The sequence below is a fragment of the Netta rufina genome, assembly GCF_964035555.1.
Source record: "Netta rufina genome assembly, chromosome: 2".
Taxonomy (NCBI): Eukaryota; Metazoa; Chordata; class Aves; order Anseriformes; family Anatidae; genus Netta; species Netta rufina.
The window spans coordinates 19,638,830-19,661,005 of NC_140124.1; the positions used below are offsets into that span (position 1 = coordinate 19,638,830).

The 22,176-nt window shown below is 39.8% G+C and overlaps 1 protein-coding gene across 3 annotated transcripts in view; it reads right to left on the reverse strand.

Annotated features, from left to right (window-relative positions):
* MLLT10 (MLLT10 histone lysine methyltransferase DOT1L cofactor) overlaps positions 1-22,176 on the reverse strand; it is a 117,963-nt gene that overhangs the window by 92,388 nt on the left and 3,399 nt on the right. For 2 of the 3 annotated variants that reach the window (XM_084282179.1, XM_084282182.1), the window contains exons 3-4: positions 20,893-20,972; positions 6,284-6,338 (exon numbers count right to left, since the gene is read on the reverse strand). In XM_084282179.1, coding sequence (XP_084138305.1) covers positions 6,284-6,338; positions 20,893-20,972 — 135 coding nt within the window. The remainder of the gene's footprint in view (positions 1-6,283; positions 6,339-20,892; positions 20,973-22,176) is intronic. The other variant, XM_084282180.1, reaches the window with a different exon arrangement.

A 22,176-nucleotide genomic window follows, 5' to 3' on the forward strand; every position in this document is an offset into this window, starting at 1 on the left:
CCTCTTCAAAGATGGACGAAAACAGGATGCTCACACCACCTGCTAGGCATCTCACCACTGTGGCTGACAGTCATTTGTGCGCAGAATGAAGGGAAAACTGCTGTTAAAACAAAGTTCATCTGCAAAGAAAAGGCTCCACTCCACAGAAATACACCAAAATCTGCATTTACCAATAGTTTCTCCCCAACAAAAGAATTAGTACATATGAAAAATCCTCTTTGGGTCTTCATTTGGAAGCACAGTAAGTAGTTTACTTTCAAAGAAGCTACAGCTTACATTCCACTGGTCTGCTAAGTAAGATGATAGCTTTAATAATTTTATCTTTATGCTATGGTATTAGCGAGTCTCTTCCCACTCCCTGAAGGAGTCACTTCATACAATAAGAGAAAGAAATGTCAAACATTTATTTAAAGCTTGCTCTAAACATTTTTCCTCATTTGTAAGGTAGTTTCCTATGTTATATTTACTAGTGAAATAAATAGTAAATATATAATACAGATGATATGGTGAGATGTATGTTTAGGTTGGCAAAATATTTTTAAAATTGTCTGCTTTCCCTGCCTTTCTTAGTAAAAAAAAAAAAAAAATACATACACGACGTCCTGTGAATCTGTACAACAGGCCTGGACTTTTTTTAGATAAGCACTTCTTGCAAAATGCAAACTCCTAAATATGCACATATACCATTATGCCATCCATGTTCTTAGACATTAATACCAGGAAAACATCAGACCATAAAACCTGACAGGGAGAGCTGCTGACACCAATAATAAGAGTAAGAGAAGCTAGCATGCGATGTTTTTATAGACTTAGGAGATCCCTTCGCTGACCCAGGGGATGGGAAGAGGGCCCGAAGGATGACATAAAACCACGGCATTGTTAGCTGGCCTTTTCCCAAGCAGCTGCATGAAAGAAGTCTTGGTGAAAAGTCGACACAAAGAATGCTGTTACACAGCATTCCTGATCATCATCCAGCGGCATCAGATTTCAAAGCAACAACTTGTACACCAAAATGAAGCCTTTTAGGCTTAAAGAAAAATGTGGATAAGGATTACTGTAAGAAAACTATTTCAATGGGAGGTCCAACAACATATCCCAACAAACAATTTGATTAAAAATAAAGAAAAAGCCATCAGACTGCACACAATATTTTCAAAGGATGAAAGAATTAGGATTCAAAAGGACTATAATCAGTTTAGCTGATCATGATTTTATTTCCTCCTGAGTGTCAAAAACCCAGAAGAAATTACTGCAACAGTTAAGAAAACATCACTGTATCAAAAACAACCAAGACTGGCGAAGAGCCAGTTCTCACATCTTCAAAAAAACCTCTCACTTGTTCCTTTTCTGTTTTTCTAAAAAAACTGTGAACTACTAACCCGCAAACAAAGTACAGATACTGCTAAAAATATTTTAATTGCTCTTTCAGGTGGCCTTCTTACACATAGGAGGGCAATCAATGCACAACTCAGAAACACATCACTTTTTCCTTGTTTCCAAAACCTTTTATACTCAGTCATGTATCTTAACCACGGTGACGCCCCAAAATGGACATGAATACCCAATTTAGCAAGCAATTGTTAATAAGTATCTTCAAAGCCCAAAGCTCTTTTTTCATCTCAACCCTACTTTATTTTCAGTAGAAACAGTAAAATGCAGAATTTCTAGAACTGCAGTCGATGAACACTGAAAGAGCTCTAATGCTATGTAAAACCTAGTTCCACAAGGTCCAATGAGGTTTTTTCCCCCAAAGACAACTGCAGATGATAAGCAGCCAAAACATTAAAATGTATTATTTATGCATATTACTAAAGTTTCTGACAATCACCCTGATCATAATCATGCAGTCTCAGCACAAATGATTTAAATGAAAATTGTAGCTAAAGACAGTCAACTCTTAATAATCTTCAACGCAGACAATGTGTAGGCAAATAAAACACATCCTGGATGTTAGTGCAGGCTGCACTCTGCTAAACGCAGTTGTGTCGTTTCCAAGGGCTGTGCAAGTGCCAAAGCAGAATGACCATTTCACAAGGTGTGAAGAAACTGAACAAAAACGGGCAACCAGATCTTAGCAGCTTCTGTTCTGGGATAGTAGAGGTCTCTGACAATGGAAAGCCCTGGAGGGAAAAGGAAGAAGCTCGAATTCAAACTGAATTCTCAATTTGGGCTCACTACAAGCAAGCCCAGCCACCATCACGAAGCCAAGAACAGGCAGGCATCTGTGCACTCCTCAGTGTACCAAAAAAGCTTATCACCAACAAAAAACACTAGATTCACTTGGTGCTACCACTGCAGCTCAACTCTTTTGTCCTTCCAGAACCAGGCACATCAGCACCTTAGTGCAGAACCATCTGGATGAACCTGTGACACTGACTAAATGAACACTCACACAGCACTGTTGAGAAACCACTTAGCTCGTATAGTTACGATTACCTAGGGTAACTGCAATTCCCCTATCCCACTCCACCTCCAGCGACCCAAACAGTCAAGAGTTCACAATGGCTGTAAAAACAGTTAACGCCTCAAAAATGTAAATTGTTTGTGTGTTTTGTTTTCAGAGGGGATTCAAGAAAGAGTTCTCAATTTTAAGAACAGCCTTCAGAAAAAAGCCTTGTTGAAATTAACATTTTTGTTCCAATTTCACGATCTATCCCAGTTTCAAGGTAGTGTCAATCTTTAGGCCAGTGAAAATGTTTTTTTTTTTTTTTTTAATATATATATATATATATATATATATTTATATATTTATATATATATATAGAATAAATTATATATTATTATATTATATACATACTATATAATGAATATTATTAATGAGAAAAAATTATACCAAAAAAATGTTGAGCTGTAATTACATTTAGGGAACACTAAATCATACTGTAATCATTTTGCAGCCTAGAGAGATACAGATTTGCTTCTCTAAAATTTCGTATTCAGCTCTGGTAAAGATTACGTATCATTTGGAAGAGATACAGAGAAGCAGAATGAGAACAAACATACTTCATACAAGGCACACCCCATCAGTCTGGGGCCCTCCATCTTGAAAAGAAGACCAAAGAAGAATATGACAAAGGTCTATAAAACCACTAGCTGTACTGAAAAGGTGACCATAAAGTAACTAGTTTTTGTCATTTCCTTCGACTTGGCAACTGCCAAGTGGCATCAAATAGCAGTGTGATTTAACGGTTTGAGAACAAACTGGTAAACAACTTTTACAAATTGTACAGATCAGCTGTCAGATGCCTTGCCATCCAACCAGCCTTACAGACACTAAAACCTTGCACAGAAGTGTACAAGTTAACTGTGTGATGGGCTTTTGTTCTATTAAAACACAAAACCAACATCACTGAGTCCAAAAGTACCAAAACATATGTACCTGTAGGCTGGTAATTTATGCTGAGAAAGCATACAAGAACTTGCCCAAGAATCTGGTTCATACTGATAAAGAGAACAGGCCAAACAAAGTCTGGCCTCAATAACAGGATCCCCTTCTTTTTATACCCCATACTGACACTTTCAAGTCCTGCAGGAGCTGTGTGACAGAGCTGCTCCAAGAATGCTGCATTTATCCTATCGCTGAAAACTCTAATGCCTTAATTACTGTGACATTGGAAAACCCAACATTACCCCCTCGGCAACTGTACCAGTAAGCATAACTAAGGGAAAGGAGATGTCTCCGAACAGAAATATCAAACCTAGAAAGCAAATTTAAAGGACAATGTATCTCCAAAAAGTCAAATAAGCTGTAACAGAAGAGTAAAAGGAGGGGGAGAGGGAGGAAGAACATGCACGAAAGAACCTCACATGACACAGGGAAGGAAAGCGGACAAGAAGGAAAAAATAAAAAAAGCAAACACCGTCACTGTTTCCTAGTCGGTAATACCTGGAAACAATAGAAGTTTAATTCCTAGACTACTTTGCCATCTTTGCCATATAGGTTATAGTGCCCAGGAGCTCTGAAAGGCAAGGTAACACCACTGCACACAAGCAGTGCTGGTTAGCTGCAGGTTAGGCTGCTTCCAGATACAGCGGAATTAAGGCAGCTTTAGGCTGCTGCTGGAAGAACAGTCCTGGCCATCCCCTGGTATCAGCATTAAGCATGGTCAGCTGGAGCAGGAAAAGCCCAAAATGAACCCAGGGGGAAAAAAAAAGTGAGTTTTGAATACCAATGCAATCAAAGGATGAGGGAGCAACCCTACCTGCAATAACAGCGTCTTACCACAGATTAAGAAAATCATGGACCTCTACAGTAAAAGCTCGTTAGACAAAAAACATTAAGATTCCTAACACAAAATACAGCATCTTGAACACCCAAACAAACCATTTCTTCATGTTAGTAAAAAGCACATAACCAGAAGACTGCTGCAAAATACATCTATACGTATATACACCCGCATGAGCAGCAGACCATGTATGCATTACCGGCATATTCAAATCTAAAATTGCCTTGGTTTTCTGGCCAACAGCATAAAAAAAAAAATTAACCTACTGTAAAAATAATTTTGACCTGACAAGCCCATGATATGACCTTCTACAGTACTACCTTAAGTCTTAAACTGCTTTGGCACAATCTTTTATTAGGCAACACTTCCAAGGGAAAGCTTCAGATTAACAGTGTAGATTTCTGAAATACAACACTGCTCAGAGTTCATTTTTTCCAAGGTTCACATCCTTCTGTAAAGCTGTTACTTAAAGGACATTTGGTCCATAAAGTAGGATTTGCTGCATTCAACACCATCTATTACTAAGGAAGAGTTGTTTCCAAGAAGTAAAGCATAAATCCTCAAGATTTCTCTGCTATGAACTTTGCACTGATTAAAATAGCTGGCCATGAAAATTAGAGTAGGGACAATCCTCTTTGTACAATGTAACATCTTTGCTATTAAAATAATTTCAATCATATATAGTCATTCACTTTCAGACAAATTCATCATTGCAAAGAACGTAGCTGCAAGAGAGAATCAATAGGATGCTCGGATATTTGATGCACACTGTCAAAATATGCTCTCAAGACTTCTTTGAAGAAAAAAAAAAATTGCCACACAGAATAGCAAGACATTCCCAAACACTACTGTAAGTATAAAGCCAGAAAACACTCCAGTCGCCATTTCTGAAGAAATTAATTCCACACTGCCAGGTATCAATTTGTCTGAGAGAGAAAGAACAGTTTTGAGGCTAAAGTATGGGCTGCCACTTCAGAGGTAGTTTTTACTTTCACTGACACCCAGACTAAGACAATCTCCCAACACTCACAAATGATGCAAGGTTTGCTAATATGTCCTAGATAAGCAAATACTAGAGTGCTGAATACTGGAACACGTACTGCACATTATAGTCAAAGCACAGAAAAGGGAAAGGGTAGATCAGCCCAAATGCAAGCAGGCTCCGTGCTCAGGCACCTCAACTGCATCCACACTAAGCTGAAGGTTAAAAAAAAAAATAGGTAGAATACGATGTATACAGCATAAAATCTCCAGAACACAATTAACACAGCCTGTCCAAATGAAATACAGGATCCTGATCACCCTATCTCCTCTCACAAGAGGAGGATCTCAGTATCAAAGTGACTAGATTTACAAACAGGTGATGCATAACGATTTAGAAGCGTCTCATTAAGACAGAAGAGGGCATTCCCAAAGTGACTGGGAACTTAACTGAAAGACTTCATTTACACCACCCAGCTATTAGCAAAAATCTAACCAAGCCAGAACATTCAGTGGAGACTTTTTAAGCACTTCTACTCAGCAGATGCAGAAATGACGATAAGCTGAATGATACAATTAGAAGGATGCAAGGGACAGGTAATCATTACTGCAACTTTTCAGCTCTAACTCCTCTCTTACAGAACCTATTAGTAAACCAAGCACGAAAGAGCTACCCTTTGAAAATGCACTGGTGCATTCAGTCAGGGCTAGACAAAAATCCACTTCCCCATGAACAATGCACTTTCAACAACTTCTATAAGTGTTGAAACTCCAACTAAATCCACAAAATGTATCCATTTCCCCCACAAAATCTTGCGTTAAAATTAAGTTTCTCTTTTGTGTAACTTTTATCTAAAAGTAAAATTAAGAATAATGATCCATGTTCTCAAAGAAATTCATCCTAAGCTGGACAACTAAAGGTTACTGTAAAATAGTTCCCTCTTTCCAAACCAGCCAGCATGATAAACCGGCTGCCCGTTTTCATTCGTTGTTAGGATCCCTACATATTCTTTGCACAGTCTTATTTCCCTCACATAAAATAAGAGTTCACAAAAAAAAATAAGAATAAAACTTACCCCCATTATCTGTTCTCTTTAAAGCACCATCCTTATGAGGGCATAATTCACATCTCTAGGAAAAAAAGCAAAAATAAAATAAAAAAATGGAATGATCATAGAAGCATTACAAAAGAAACCACACAAATCAAATCTGTTAGGTGTCATTAAAAAAGTAGCCATTCTTTAAAAGCGAATGGGTAATTTTCCCTTAACCCTTACTCGGGTATCAATATTAGTCTGTCACAAAGCCTTCTCCTTCAGATCTTAAAACCCCAACATGTTTAAGCTATTCACGGTTCTACCCCCAAGTTTTAATTCCTGGATTCCACACCCTGGCATCCTGGAGACAAGTCTCCAAGAACACCAGCATGGGGTAGGCTCCCTAAATAGGAACTTGGGTGCAGTCCAAAGACCCCCTACTGAACGGCTCTCTCCTGGGATCTCCCTGTTCACCAAGATGGTCAATCACCGAGCTGTGCCATGGATGTAATTAGTACAAGTGCACATACTACAGCTGGCTTCGCAGTCCCTGCTGACTCTCACTTATTCTGACAAAGTAAAAACAATTTTGCTTTCTGTTTCATGAAAAGGAGGTCAAAAGTTGACTCATCCCTGAAATTCCCAAAGACTGCATGCCTTGAAAGATGCAGCTTGACATCCTATTCTTCTGACACATACCAGGATGACAACAGCACAATCTTTCTGCTACAGCTGCTTCTATCAACTTCCTAATATCCAGTTCATCTCTAAGTGTCCCAGAGCAGCGTGAATCAATTCCAAATCAGTTCAGAGATGACAGAAACAGAACAGGTTTGATACACATTCAACTGGTCTAAATGACATGCAAAGGATCACTGCTACACAAGAACCTACACCCAGACATCATTACAGCCTTTAAGCATTCCTTAATCAGAGACAACTCCAAGCACACCAATCTAACAAGTTTTTTAAGAAACTGAGGAACAGTCAGCTCTTCAGATGCAAATTTAATACCACATCCTTCAAACAGAGAGGGACATCGGGCATCAGTACAGATCTCTGTGCTCCCTGAGCAGCACAAGTCTCCATTATCAGCCAACTGGCAAGCCAGCAGGTAAGAGAGCCTATGATGCTCTAAGTCCCTCCGAAACAGACTGCCCCAACTTACTGGAGGAATGAGAAATCCCATTCCTGAAACTCATACGGATGAGGAATACCTTCAGGACTACCTACTCCCCTTAACCTATAAGAAAACTGGTATTAGCAGGAAAGAGGCTTTCACGAAGGGTAGAATAGAAAAGTTTGTGAATTATTTTTGCTGAATACATTTGTACAGACATATGCACAGGAGAAAAAGAGAATCTTCACGATTCCTGCTTTTTGTCTCTTGCTTCGTTCATCATCTCCTCACACTGACCTGCTACAATGATGAGCAATTTATTACAAGGCAGTATTTAGTCTACACTGAAATTTAGAGGTCTAAGTGTCTGAAAACTTCTGAACCATTTTGTCACTGCCTGCAGACTCAGAGCACTATATCAGTACTTTTTCAAGTCAAGACTTTTTACCCAAGCCAGGACTCTCTTGCAAACTGCAATGAACTATCAGTTCATTTTAAACAACACCTTACACAGCCAGTACTCAGCTGTATCTTCACACTTCAGCTCTCCAAACACTAGATGCAAGCAGCTGAGAGACACTCGGTAACAGCAGGTTGACTTTAATGAATTCCCCATACACCGGATCAGATTCTCAGCCTGGTGTATGTGACAGTGCCCGTGCTGTAGTCTGTTCCCACCCCGGAGCTGTGAGCTGGCAGCGTAAGGGCAGTGAGCTGCGATGATGTATCTAGCACAGAGACAGGGAAACTCTTACCACAGCCTTGCCCCACCTCTGCACGCCTGTGGAAGTTTGTCATACATTTTCACTAGTGGCAAAACCAGTCGAGGAGGTTCTCGTCTCCTTCACTTCACCACTCCCTCATTAATTTCTCCTTCCACCACCCCCACAGCTGCTAACCCAACCATCTGTAAGGCTGCCAGTTAAACCAGCGCAATGGAGTGAAGTAACCCATGGCTCTTTAACACTTTTAATCCAGGTCCTATCCCTGATGGAGTTCACAACCCAACCCAACAATCAGCTATGCTGGCAAAACTGAAGGCAAGGAGCTGCAGCATTCATGAGTAAGGAACAAACGGCTTGAGCAAACTTAACTGCAGAATGAAAACTTAGAAATAATCCCAGGCCACCAAGTGAGAAGGAACTGAACCAACCCTTTATGTGTAAGAGCTGAGCCTGCTCCCTTCAGTCTCTTCAGAGCTCAGTTTCACGCTGATTTATTTTTGTCTCCTATCCCCATAGGGCTCAGGTCCATTAGGCCTCCCCTCATTACTCCTGTACAGCCCCAGCTGCACAGAGAAGATTTAAGATAGGAGACAGAAAACTGAATTGGAGGAGGGAGCTTTGACAACAGAAGGAAACTCAAGCACTGGGAGCTCTGCAGAGCATCCTCTCACGGGCACGGAGCTGTATGCCTGCTTTCAGGGAGCTGGAGACCTCTGCAGAGATGCCTGGAACTGAAGACAGGCAGCAGCTCAAGTGCTGTGAATCCTGGCTGCGTCCTGCAACAGAGTAATGTCATCATAATCTAAGGTACCACAGTGACCCTTGGCCCTTTTCCCTCTGGGTTATGAATCTAACTCGTTCCCCGCCTACACACACTCGGCTCCTGCTACCTGTTCTGCTCTCTCCGTTTTCAACAGGCACCAGGCAGTAAAGCCAGCAGTTTTGCCACATGGCCGTGATGTGCCTCATCCCTGCCTATTTAAGACAAGAAACTAAGGGCGCAGATGATTTTTGCATTATATTTGAACTAAGGTTTTATTACTAGCTCTAAAAATCTGACAGCAATGTATCACTTTAGAGAAGTGATTCGTTTCAGTGACAAAAAAACTCATGTATTTTCAAAATGTTCTTACAAAAGACTCCGCAGGAGAAAAGAAACGCAAAGCATCCACATAGACGTACCCCACAAGTCCAGTTCCTTGTAATTCCTTATTTGAACGTCCAAGCAGCGCCTCCTTCTCCCAGTTAATTTATGGACAAACCTTAGCATTTACGTGAACAACAGCTGAACGTCTCTGCTAAATGCCATACCCCATATAACTCACACAGGGGAACAAAGCTTCCATCTCCGCACCGGTTGAACAAAGGGTTCTGTAGGGTTGGGGGGATGATCTGTAATATTCACATGCAGACGATGCCTGGGCTCTCTTCTCCAGCTGTAGGCCATAGGTCTTAGCCATGGCAGAGGATTTGGAGATTTATTGTGTAAGCATTCAAAAAACGTTCTGTGAAACTACTGAATCAACTCGGGGGAAGGGAGGGACGACACGACACGTAAAATGAACATGGCATGTTCGTGCCCAGCAAGAGCAGGGCAAACTCCTGACTGATCAACTACTTGGATAAACAACGTCAGGTGAGACAGCGCACGTGTAAATACCAAAAGGCTGACTGCGATCCAAGGGAATAACCACATCCTTTGCCGTGTGGAAGGGCTCTAATCCTGTAGCATGGAAGGGCACGAGCACGTGATGAGCACATGTGGTGCTGTAGGCACAGACAAATGAATTAAATCTGAGGGAGGAGAGTGGAAAAAATTCCAATACTGGCTCTCAGAACGTAACGTGGACATCTCATTTCTGCAAGGCTTTGGTAGAACAGCCTAAATTCACAGATAAAGCTTCCGTCCAAGCATAACTCAGGCGAACTCACAGCAGGAATCGCTTGGGACTGCGAGGTCTCCTGTAGAGGAGTAAAGTGAAACCAGTCTCCAAGATCTGTATCTGGAACTGTCTGACAGCGCAACTGTCACAACTCACTTCGGAACCACATAAATAGCAAGTTCATTGAGCGAGAGAAGCCCAGCCCTGTAACCTTAGCACCCAGATGAACCGGGGCTGTCTGGGTCTGAAGAAAAACCCACTGACTCCTGTGGGGTTCAGTCTCAAAAAGTCACCCAGCAGAAACCTTAAGTGCTGATAATCAAGGAAGGCCCATGGAGAAGGGGAACATTTTTTTTTTCCATTGTTAAAAAAGTAAAAATAATCCAGAAAAAATAACACAGTAAAATAAAAAGAGTAAAGAATGAAGGCATCCACTAAAGACTGAAAGAGCAAAATAAGACAAGCAAAGCAAGAGTTAAATAAACTCATCTTCCTACACTGAGTTACAATATACATTACAATTTGGCTCTACCACATCAGGGCCCCAAATTTTCTCCCCATTTTAGATAAATGCACCTTTTCGCTTTAACCAGGATTAACAACTAACTAAACCAGCAGTAGATATTACACAAGTCTAATTACTGGATTATTGGCCTTTCTTATTAAGCCCTTTTGGTTAATCTATCTGCACTGATTTTTCAATTAGAAAATGAGAGAAGACAGCGAAACTGATTTAATCCAACAGCCCAGATTATTCATGCTGAAATGAAGAGAAAGAGACGCTTATGTAGTAGGTAGGGTAGGTAAATAAGAACAAGACTATACAAGCAGGAGGGAAGACAAGAAGAGTCTTAGGAATATAACCTTGTTCTCCCCTCGGGGTTCTCTACATTTGGAGCAAGTTTCATAATTTGGAGAGATCCATTTTAGACTGCACCTTGTCATAAGGAAACAGAACCTGAAAAATCCTTATGCAAGCTCTTTAGCAAGCTGTGACCTGAGTTGGGCCAACGGAGCCATTCCCCTGCGCAGTGACTGTCCAGCCAAGCCAAGTCCTGCAGGCCTGACTCCCTGTGTTACAGTGATGCAATGAACAGGGTGTCTCAATGTGACCTGTTAACCCAAATAACCCAAAAACATCTACAGCAGCTCAAACAGAGCACGGTTCCTAGCTGCTAGCTGAGAAACGAGGCTGCAGTTCCAGCTGACTTTAATTCAGCCTCACTGGAAGCTAACATAATTGCTGACTGCTGCCAAAAGAAGATCACTGGCCATCTCCTGCTGTGTACTTTCTACTGCCTCCCTTGCTCTGGGAAGAGCAATCATTTGACCATATGGAAATCCTGATCGGCAAGCTAAAAATAAAATACTCCTCCCTTCTCCCCCCCCCCCTAGTTTTCAGCCAGACCACTCCTCTGAGCCATCCCTCCATACAGCCACCTCCACCAGATAAAGGACCTAACAGGAACACCGAGAGGGAGCAGGACAGGAACGCAGCCACCCCATAGTAATACGGACACATTTCTTAGGCTATCATTTTTAACCTGACACTCAGATATTCCAAGTTTTGGAACAGGCATCAGCCATGTGTGTAGACTGCTTACAAGCCTATTTTCCATCCCAAATGGTCCTGTACCCAGCACGACAGCTACGTTTCCAGGATAGTTTTCATCCCTGGGATGTTTTGATGACAGAATTACTGTTTTACAGTGCTTGACAATGACAAACAAGATTTAACTGAAAGGAAACCTCTTAAAGACACTACAACACATGACCCTTAAAGTTACAACACAATGCCTTACAGAATACACTGCTAAACAGCGTTACACCAAATTAGTATCACAGTTCTTGAAGCCTTGCCTTTAATCACATCAATCCTTTCCTTGACAGGAGTTAAAACTTGACATACAAACCATTTTACTCTGCCGCTCCTGTTAATCATTACCCAGCTGACTTTAAGTCCGTTTGCTTTTGATGCAAGTTTTAGTTCGCGTTTTTAGTGAAAACAGACCCTGCACACACAAACCCAGGACTTTCTTTATCTTAGCCTAGGAGACAGCTGCCAGGCAGAAATAATTTTTATGCTTTACTTCTGAATCTGCTTCAAAATACGTCTATTTTAAATCGCTGAGTATTCCCACCTGCATCTAACTGCACTAACTCAGGACACTCCCCCAAAGCACGGGGATGGACTTACAAAGGTAAACCAAAGCAGCCCATCTCAAAGTTATTTTCTAATCAGGGGCTTCCTCACTGGCAGCTCCTGATGCTCTCAGCAACCTCAGCTTCTCACTTATCAGTAGCTGTGGGGGCCTTCAGCACAGCTGATGGTGTCCAGGTACTCATCCCCTAAGTTCTGTGGTGCAGCTTCACCTAACACCACCAGCAGTCCATCCCATTTTGTCTCACCCCACGGGTGTTAGAAGGAAAAAGAACCACAGAAGTCACCTCTGATGCTCTTTATCACACATAAGAGGATCTTTCCCAATCCTATAGGCTTTGAATATGCCAGATAGTATTAGACACTGCTACTTCAGATAATAGAAAGCATCTTAATACGAGTTAAGAAACTGGTTTAGAAGGGTAAAGACATCCACATGGGTAGTCCCTGCAGTTAATGTTTTGATGCTGGCAGATGTATGCCCATTGCTGTCCAAAATTTTAAAATTCTGAAAAAATGGGTATCTAGAAAATATTTCTGGATACAAAGTCGATGATAAATCATGCCTAAAGTTTGAGACTTGCCAATGCTGCTAAAAGTAATCCTGCCCACATGTAACTGAAGTTGAATTCCTTCATTCCCTTTTTTGATGAAAAATTATCTTCTAAGCCAGAAACATTTTTCCTCTATGTTTTCCTTCTCCCCTAAATGGTATGAAATTAGTATCCCTTCCTCTCCAAACAAAGGAGGAAACCTTACGTCTTCTCATCATCCTTTTATGCTTTTATTTCTACATCCCTCCTCTTCCTAATGTTTTGGCCCATTTCTTTGACAGGAAAAAAAATGCATTGAAATGAAAACACCGAACAAAGAAAAAAAAGTTTGGGGTTACTTTTAGTGACTAGGTTGTTAGATTCAGGCAGACATGGGACTGAACAGCCAACGTAAACACAGCTTCCCCTATATACAGACAAAATACTCTGAAATGACTTGCATAAAAATATAATCATTGAACGACAGACAACGACAAAAAATTGCAGAGTGGGGCATACCGATATACTGGAAATTTAGATCTTGGCATATATTCTATCAACAGATGAGAATTCACAGGCTGTTCATACAAAAACAGACCCAGCAACAGGATGTACACCAGACTGACCATGTCTACATCTGCTGGCAATAACTTACCCCAGCCCTCAGAACCCAGTGACATTTCATTTTTCCATTCACCTCCTCAAACTATCTCGTGTGAAGCAGAACTGATACTGCCAACATGGAAAGCCAAGCCAGAGAAGATCAACCTTGTGGCCCTTGAAACCTCCAGAAAACCCCTCGAAACTCACGAGAAATCCCAGGTGCTACTGAAATCACTGAACCTTCACTCACACCAAACTCAAGCTACCTGTTCACACCAAACCCTTCCACTCTGATATTTTACTAATACTTTCTTTGATGATTTGAAAGTATCTAACTGGTTTTCCCTTAAAACCAGCTAGATACTTTCAAACTTCCCATTAGAGTTTAATTCTGATTTTTCAAGCCCTTGCCTATTATTACTTACCAAAGTCAATTTCCATTTTCACTTGTTCAATACAACAAAAAGAATTAATTATACATAACTTCTTTTCTAAAAGCTGTTGGAATATAGAGCCCAGCCAATACTGCTATCGAGATAACAGATAGCCTACAGTGTTATCTACATAACACACAATATCTGTAATATCCATGTAATGTATCTGACTGCTATGTTATCAAATCCACATTTCCTTATTTATCAGTTCCTAAACTATAGCTTGCTAGCAAGATACCTTATCAATAGCCTCAACTTGCAGCATTTCAGAACTACGACCTTATTCATAAATACACCAAATGCTCACCTTCTGTATTTTGATCCAAATGGCTCTCCAAATGACAGCTTGCAATAAGTATCTGTAGTTAGCTACTTGCTGACTTTTGCTACGCAATTTTTCCAAACAAGAAACCCCAAAAAAGCAAACTACTGAAGTTGCAGCGTTTCTAACCTAAGATTTATGCTAGGCTCCAGTGCTTACAAGCCGCAGTAGAGAACCAACAGGAATCAGATCTTCTGCCACCATGGGGAGAGCATTCCCGAATCCCCAACCGGCTGACACCACTAATAGAGCAAACGAACGCGTGCTGTCAGTACTTCTCTTCCAAAGTGCTATGTTCTGCAACTTGACAACTTAAGAAATTAAGTCATCTCCCTCTTCAAATAATCATTTCTTGATGGTGACAAATTTGCCAAATCTCTGCCCCATCTCTATTCAGTCATCTGTCCCAGGAGGAACTTTTTTTTTTTTTTTTAAGCAGGCAGTTGACAGGTAAAAGAAAAACAGAGTGACTACCTGAAGCATTTTGGGCTTTATACCTGGATAAATTACAGAGGCTTAACCTAGTTCTCTTTATCAAGGCATCAGCTAAAGATATATGCAGATTCAGTTAGCTCTGTCAAAAACATCTAGTACAGGCAATAAATTTACAGAATATGACAAGAAGATTAGAGGCACTCAACATGCAAATCAGCATTCTTCCCAGGCCATCCAGGCAGTACGTACTGCAGGGGACATGCAGGCACACTTTCACTCAGCACACGTAAGCTAACGAGAAGAGAGGTGGTAACATGCAGAGCAATCCAACAGCCGTGATGACACGCAGCTCCAACCTCCCAAGTGCAAAGCCATGAACTTCCCACCACAGATTTAAGACCAGCAAGTCCTGACACGTTACAGGAATCCAACTATAAGCACACACACAATTTAGAATTAACACACTTATCTTAAATAGGAAGTGTCAGAAAGCCAGGAGAGAGACCCATCATATGTTTGGCTGGATTTCCAACCAGTCACCCCAAGCTAAAAAGTACCCCAACTAAACCAAGAGCTGAAGGACAGAGTATGAGATGGTTTGCTTGAGTGTTCTCCTGAAATATAATACAGCTGTAATCCGGTGTAATACTGCCTTTACACTATGCTTTTCTTTTTTTTTTTTTTAAAAAAAAAAATAAAAAAAAAAAAAAGCCTGACCAACCTATATATCCACATTTAGCATAACGTATGTACAAATTACTATAGAAGTAAAGTGTTCATTTTGGTAAACATTTGGTACGACTAACCAAAGCCAAAAAAAAAAGCAGAATTTCTCTTTCAAATAAGTTGATGAATTTAGCTATTTAGTAACCAGGTAGCCAAGTATGCATAGAAGCAGAGAAAAATGGAGCAGGAGAACAGCAGCACAAACAGAAACCCCTGTAACATTCTCGTTTCTACATGCGCAGCACACAATACAGTGCACAAGGTTCAGTGCACCAGTTACAGAGGGAGGTGCCCAGAACCTGTAGCCCATTTCTGTAGCACCTTCTGCCACCTGTACTACCAGCTGCTGACCAGCTACTGCACGACCCCAAGCTATTCACTCATCCTTTGAGTCACAGTGCAGCGAAGTTCAAGGTCTACCATCATTACTTACAGGAAAATCATCTGAACGTGAAAAATGATTTTCTCCTACTCAGGAAATGCAAAGCAAACAGCAGTCACTGGTCTACCAGACGAAAAACACACATCTCTCAGTCCACAGGATTTCAGACTGGAAGCAGAAGTTTCACATGATATGCCTACGTATCTTCAGACAGACCTTTTATTCCAGTTAGCCAACTATGAACAAACATTCACTGCCTTCTAGACTGCACAGCCATTCATAAAAGACAAGGCAGGGCTGTTTTTCTTCTTTTGGGGTGGCAGGAAGGAAGGGGAAGCATGGGGATATCATTAATAAGTAGCAGTTTCCCGTAATTATAAAAAAAAATCTCCTGGCAATTTGTATTTTACAGTCACTTCTCTTATTTAGAAGATTATTATTCTACTGTTGTGTAGAAATAAAATTATTTCAAATAAATCTATTTAATACAAATAAATGTATTATTTTATTATTTTTTTTAAAGCAACTTTTCTACTACTACAGTACTCTTGAAAGCTATTGTAATAATGTTCTTATAAAAGATGTCCTCTAAAGAAAATTATGGACACATACATATTCATTTCAGAATTTCTCTAAGAATTATTTCAAGGGGTATCTTCAAAGAGAACACAGAGTAAATTAATCCTGAAACGAGCTATTTGGCCAATATTTGAAAGTAAAGGAAAAAAGAAAGAAGGAAGTTATTACCATCCTTTTTCTTCTTCCAAAATTTTGTTCCCCTCCACTGAGACCACATTTACCAATGTGCACTCTAGTTTTCAGATAGAGGTTTAATAACCACAACAAAACTGACTCTAAGTGCAGACACAGAGATCCCATTCCCTTGGAGGCAACCTGTTGAGCCAGAGCTATCAGAGCTCTGATCACAAGCCTATTTACAAATCCGAAGTCTGCATTCCTATTTCCTCCTCCTTTGCCTCTTCCTGCCTAGACAAAATGCACGCAATACTGCAAGCATGGTTATTTTATATTATATAAACACTGGGGGAAATGGGGCTAAACTATGGATACATCGAACAGCTCTTATACGAGCAGTTCTTCAATAACAAACTTGTGGATGCATGTGATGAAAACTTTAAAAAAAAAAAAATAAGGGGGGATCTGGAGAGGAGAACTACAACCATTGTTATATTACAGATTTACAAAAATTTATTCTCAAGCATTCCAACTGCAGATCATCTGTGTAGCAGATGCAGGCACAGCTCAGGTCTGGCAGGATTTAGTAGCAGAAACCTACGACTACAGCAGCACAACGTACCTGGACTGGCTTTGGAGGTAACCAGTATAGCTGGGTCTCCCCAGCTCAGACTCCTTAACTATGAAAGATGGTACAACCTACACTGGCTCTGCACGCAGCCTTTCTGTCTCTGCACCAAATTTTAAGAAATACACATGTGAGTGCAGGGACTCCAGTAACCCTGAACGCATCTGAGCTCCAGATGAGCAATACTCAAACGTGGCCAGCTCTGCAGGGAGTCACAGCTCCCACAACGCATTCCCAGGACCAAAATCCAGGTGGCTTGTTAGGCCAGCTGTAGTGTCACGCAACGTGAGGATTCAGCTCTAGGCCAGTACTGCACTCAACTTCACAAGACATCAAAAAAGAACAACACAGAGATGCCAAGTGGAAAAAACAGCATCTTTACCAAGTCTGAGCAATTTCTACCAACCAACTCCAACCTTTCTTCCAGAGCCAATGCCATGCTCGTAACATGCATATTCCAGTGAGCCAGACCAACATCACGTTAATTCACATGCAATGCCATAAGCAATCTGACCTCCCACGTACCAGCTGAGCTGTGCTTGAGGTGGTACTGACCTTCAGACTTTTCTGGAAGTTTTACTGAGATCTCTTTGTCTCCCTGGTTCACGTTGGATTCACAAGGATCCTTGCAGCTAATAAGCCTGACCAGACAGAAACTAACTGCGAGCATCAGATGTCTCTGTGCTGCCTGGTATCTCCATCACATGGATTACTCCAGCTCCCTCATGACAAGCATGAGGAAGAGTAGCTCGTAGTAAAACAAATGCACTGTCTATTTATAGCCCACTGAATACTATAATTAAATCATTCTTAGAAGATCATCAAAAAATGCTTTGCTCAAAACAGGATGATGGGGAAAAAAGGTTTCCTGAACAACAGCGGTGCTACAATTCCTCAATTTAGCTTCCTTAGGATACTGCATAGCAGTACTGTCAGGTCTGAGCAACATACACACCACTTTCAACTTCCCAAACCAGGGCCCAAAGCCTGTAACATATCATTTCATACATATACATCCTCACATGGACCCTAATAATATTTTTTCCTACATCAACACGTATCTCCCCTGATTTTTTGATTCAGAAGTTCAGGTACATCTGAAGACATCAAAAGGCCGCCACTACACAGTGTTGTAACAGCTGATGCTGACAGCAGCAGAGCTCAGTGCTGATGCCCACCCATTTTGAAGAGATTCATGTTCCATGCTCATCATGAGACATCCAAGATAAACTAGTTAACTTTGGAAAAATTAGTATTTTTTTAAGCAAGAATTAAAAAACAAACAAAAAAACTTATACAGCAACTTAAGAAAATGCATATTGGGATTACATCCTTCTGTTTGTTATGCATTATATATGCAGGACTATGATTTATAAGCCAAATAATTACTAGACACCTTCAAGCACCCATTAACCAAACAATTCACGCTTACCAAAATCACAGTTTCTCTCACACACACAAAAATATGACCCCACTAGAGGTACGACACAGTCAAGCTTGTCAGGCACAGACCTATGCTTTCCAAATAGTAGCTGACCATTCAAAACCCATGCTGGCTACCTCACTACCAAAACTGCAGAAGTCAGTCAGCCAGGAGGTTTGCACGGGCTGCAGATCAGGGCTGCGTGCACCAGCTTAGCAGCAGGACACCAAGGAAAGCGAACAGGGCAGACAACAGCGTGGAACAAATGAAAGTATCTGGGAGGCTGACTTCTGATCTGCTGATGCATGAAGTTCTCTGGTGATCCACCTACTTGAGCCTCAGCCTCCTGTCCTAGCCTGTTTCATTCAGTGACTAAAGCAAGGCTAACTTCAGTGCAAGCATCTAACCTTTGTCTCTCATCCAATGGGACTTATTTGCCCAGTCACAGCAGTTTAAAACAAACTAGCTAACAAAAACATTCTGAGCACATCAACATGGGAAAATACACTTTGAATGCAAGACTTTGCAGGTCTTTTTGAAGATTAAAAGTAAGTTGAAGCATGTGCATGTTCAAAGTGATTTAGTTAATTTAATTCTGGTTTTGTTTCTAGGCAAAAATGCCACCAGAAAAACTAAGCTTCAGCCTCCTGTACTGATGGTTGGATTGACGGGTTGCTTGTCTAAGTGTGGCACAACTTCTGCTTATGATAAACTGATTACAATAAAGTTCCAGCTTTCCCACTGGGATCAGATCTTCAGTTCAGTTTCTGTATGTTAAGGGCTTCTTCAAGACACCTCAGAGACGGTTACCACATTTGTAACTCACTGACATGCATGCAGTTGTTAAGATTTCAGCTACTACCAATCTGTTCTACCTCACATGGTCATTTAAGAACCACCCAAGCCTATCCTATATTACAAATGGAAGGAAAAACTTACTTCTATAAAAAACAGTAATCAAGTTCTTGAACTATACCATAAATAGATATCTTAATAGGTGGAACCAAGAACAGAATACACTGGGCAGAGAATTCAGTTAAGTTGTTCACTATTCTTCACTAATTTTGGGAAACAGTATAACACCTGTCAAAGCTATTTTCTCTGGTAAACTCAATAAATTATCAGAAATGCAGTGATACACTGTTTATTTTAGAAGGCAGTGCAGTTCTCCTTCATAACTTGTGTGAGGAGAAGCCAGGAACAGCTATATCCTAAATCCCAATGAGAATTCCCTATCACAAACCAGAAAAATGCTCCTTCCACATCTTTTTTCTTCTACAATTTTTCTCCTTTGTTGTCAAACTATATATATATCTCGAATTCAGCAACATTAAAAATCCTTCCTCTTTATCATCAACACGATATTATCAATTTATCATCAATCTCTACGTTGTTTATGATCTTCCCAGGAAAAGAAAGAAGTGGCCTTTCCTTAGAAAGTGCTTTTGATTTTCTGTTGACAAATACTTGGAAAGCACATTGACTCCAATCTGCTCTTACTCCCAACAACAGATCTGCTCTGGAAGGAGTAAAAAAAGCTAGGTTTCTAGGGCATCATGAAAATATAAATCATGAGTTTGGAAAAAGTAAAGGAACAAGAGAGATCCTTCAGTCCTGTGCCAAAAATTCACAACCTGGGAGGTCATCCTACAATTTTTATAGCACTTTATATTAGAAATGGAAATAGGTACAGCAAAAAGTTCATGTAAACATGCTGCCAGTCACTGATATAACTAAAAATTTGGTGTTAGGCTCTTCATTTGTCTGTAGATATGAAAATTAAAAATAATTTACACTGCCCCAAGATGCTGCACCATCTTCTTTTCTGATTTTTATATGAAAATTTTGTTTTCAGAGGTAAAACAACAGCTTAGTCTTTCTAAAGAAACTCATTTCATCTTTTGCTGGAAGACAAAAAAAAAAAAAAAAAAAAAACAGCAAAAAAGAGTAATAGTGAGAAGTATGATTCTCTTTTTCTAAAAATGCCTGATACCATGCAGCTTGGGCTCATAAAATACAAGCAAAAAAAAACAGTAGAACTGCATGTAATCAAGAAAAAAGTGGGGTTTCTTTTGCTCAGAAGGATTATCTGAATCCCCGTTACTTACCATAAATAAATAAGCAAATAGGAAAACAGGAAGAAAATGTTTCTTGGATTAGAAGTATCAGATGACAACGGTCAATTCAAAGTAAGCATTAGATTCTGCAATTAAGAACACCCCTATCGATTAAGTGTTCCTAGACTGAATCTTTCAGTTAGCAACCTACAGCTGTTGTAAAAGAAAATTGGACAAGAATTCTATTTCCTCCCCGTGTCTAATTCTAAAAGTATTAAACAGACAAAAAAACACAGAACCCACACCACAGGTAAGGAAATCATCTTTGAAACAGTTGTTTGAAGAAAAATATCTGTCAGAATACTTAGATAAATTGTTCCACTCAAAAAAAGTCTTTTTGAATAGCACCTAGATGGAATTATGACAGGAAACTAAGCTGTTTTCTACTGTTACTGAGATACTCGGGCAAACATCCACACAGTCATTATAACCAGCATTACTTAAAAAACAAAGCACATACCACTCTGGCTGCTCTTTCCTGAGATTCACACTTTCTGCAAAACCAAGGTCCAGTGGGTACTTGAACAATTCCATAGCAAGCTGTTTTGAACAAGATACAATATTTCAGCACATGTAAGCAGCACTACAGTACAACTAATACTAAGCTTTTTTGTAACATTCATATTAATAGATCTCACATCAATTAAGTCAAATTCACATCTATGCATCACACGTGAAATCCTACCATGATGGTACTAGAAATAAAGTACAACCTTCCACTTCAATTTATGCAAAATATTAGTTATGATTAAATAATATTAGGTTGGTTGAAGAGTAATATAATCATTCAAAAGCAGTAATGTTTTATATGAATGTTTTGCTATTTATTTACCTGTAAAACAGGTAAAACGCTTTACAGCAACAAACATCAGCCATTTGTAGTAAAGTTTTGTGTTTTTTTTTTTTTTAACAGAAAACTAAAAGCAACTAACACATTCATGTTTGTCATAATACATTCATTCATCTGCTTAGTTACTATCAAGTTTTCATACTCATATTTAAGTAGGGAATCCATAATAAACTTAAATAAGATAAAAAGTTGGGGGATTTTGCCCTGAAAATTCACATGAAGCTTTAAATAAAAACTAAACTCAGCATCATGACTAACACTGATTACATACAACTAGGCTACAGCATTAACCCTTGGGAGAGAGATTTTTTTGAGATAGGCAAATTTCTCTGCAAGACTATCATCAATGTCTTCACAGTACATAAAAACAGGAGTTTGATAAGAAATTCAACAGTTTATCAACTTGGCAATACTGGTTATCTCTGAAACACAATTTGAAACTTTAAAAACGGCTGATGGAGTAAAAAACTTTTAGATTTGCTCATAGCACTTGTCTTCTTACACCCTCATGGGTTTAATGACTAATAACAATTAACAAATCCAGAAATTTTCCTCAAAAATTATCCTGAATCTGTCATTATGTTTTTAGTATCTCAATTACCTATGAACATGTTTTATTTAAATAAAAAAACGGTTAAGGTGTTAATGGTGTAAATGGTTAGTAGTTCAGAGAAAATCTGAGGCTATATTAGTATCTTCTAGTAGATATCCCAAAATATTGTTGGTTTTGTGCCAGCCTATACCAAAAAAAAAGAAAAGAAAAGAAGAACAAGCAATGCAGTAGTAGTATTTAAACATCTGGCCAATGCACCTTTCCTTCTACAAGGAAACATCAATGAAATTATTTCCTATTATATGCATACATGTAGTCATATTAAGAGCAGTTGTCAGATT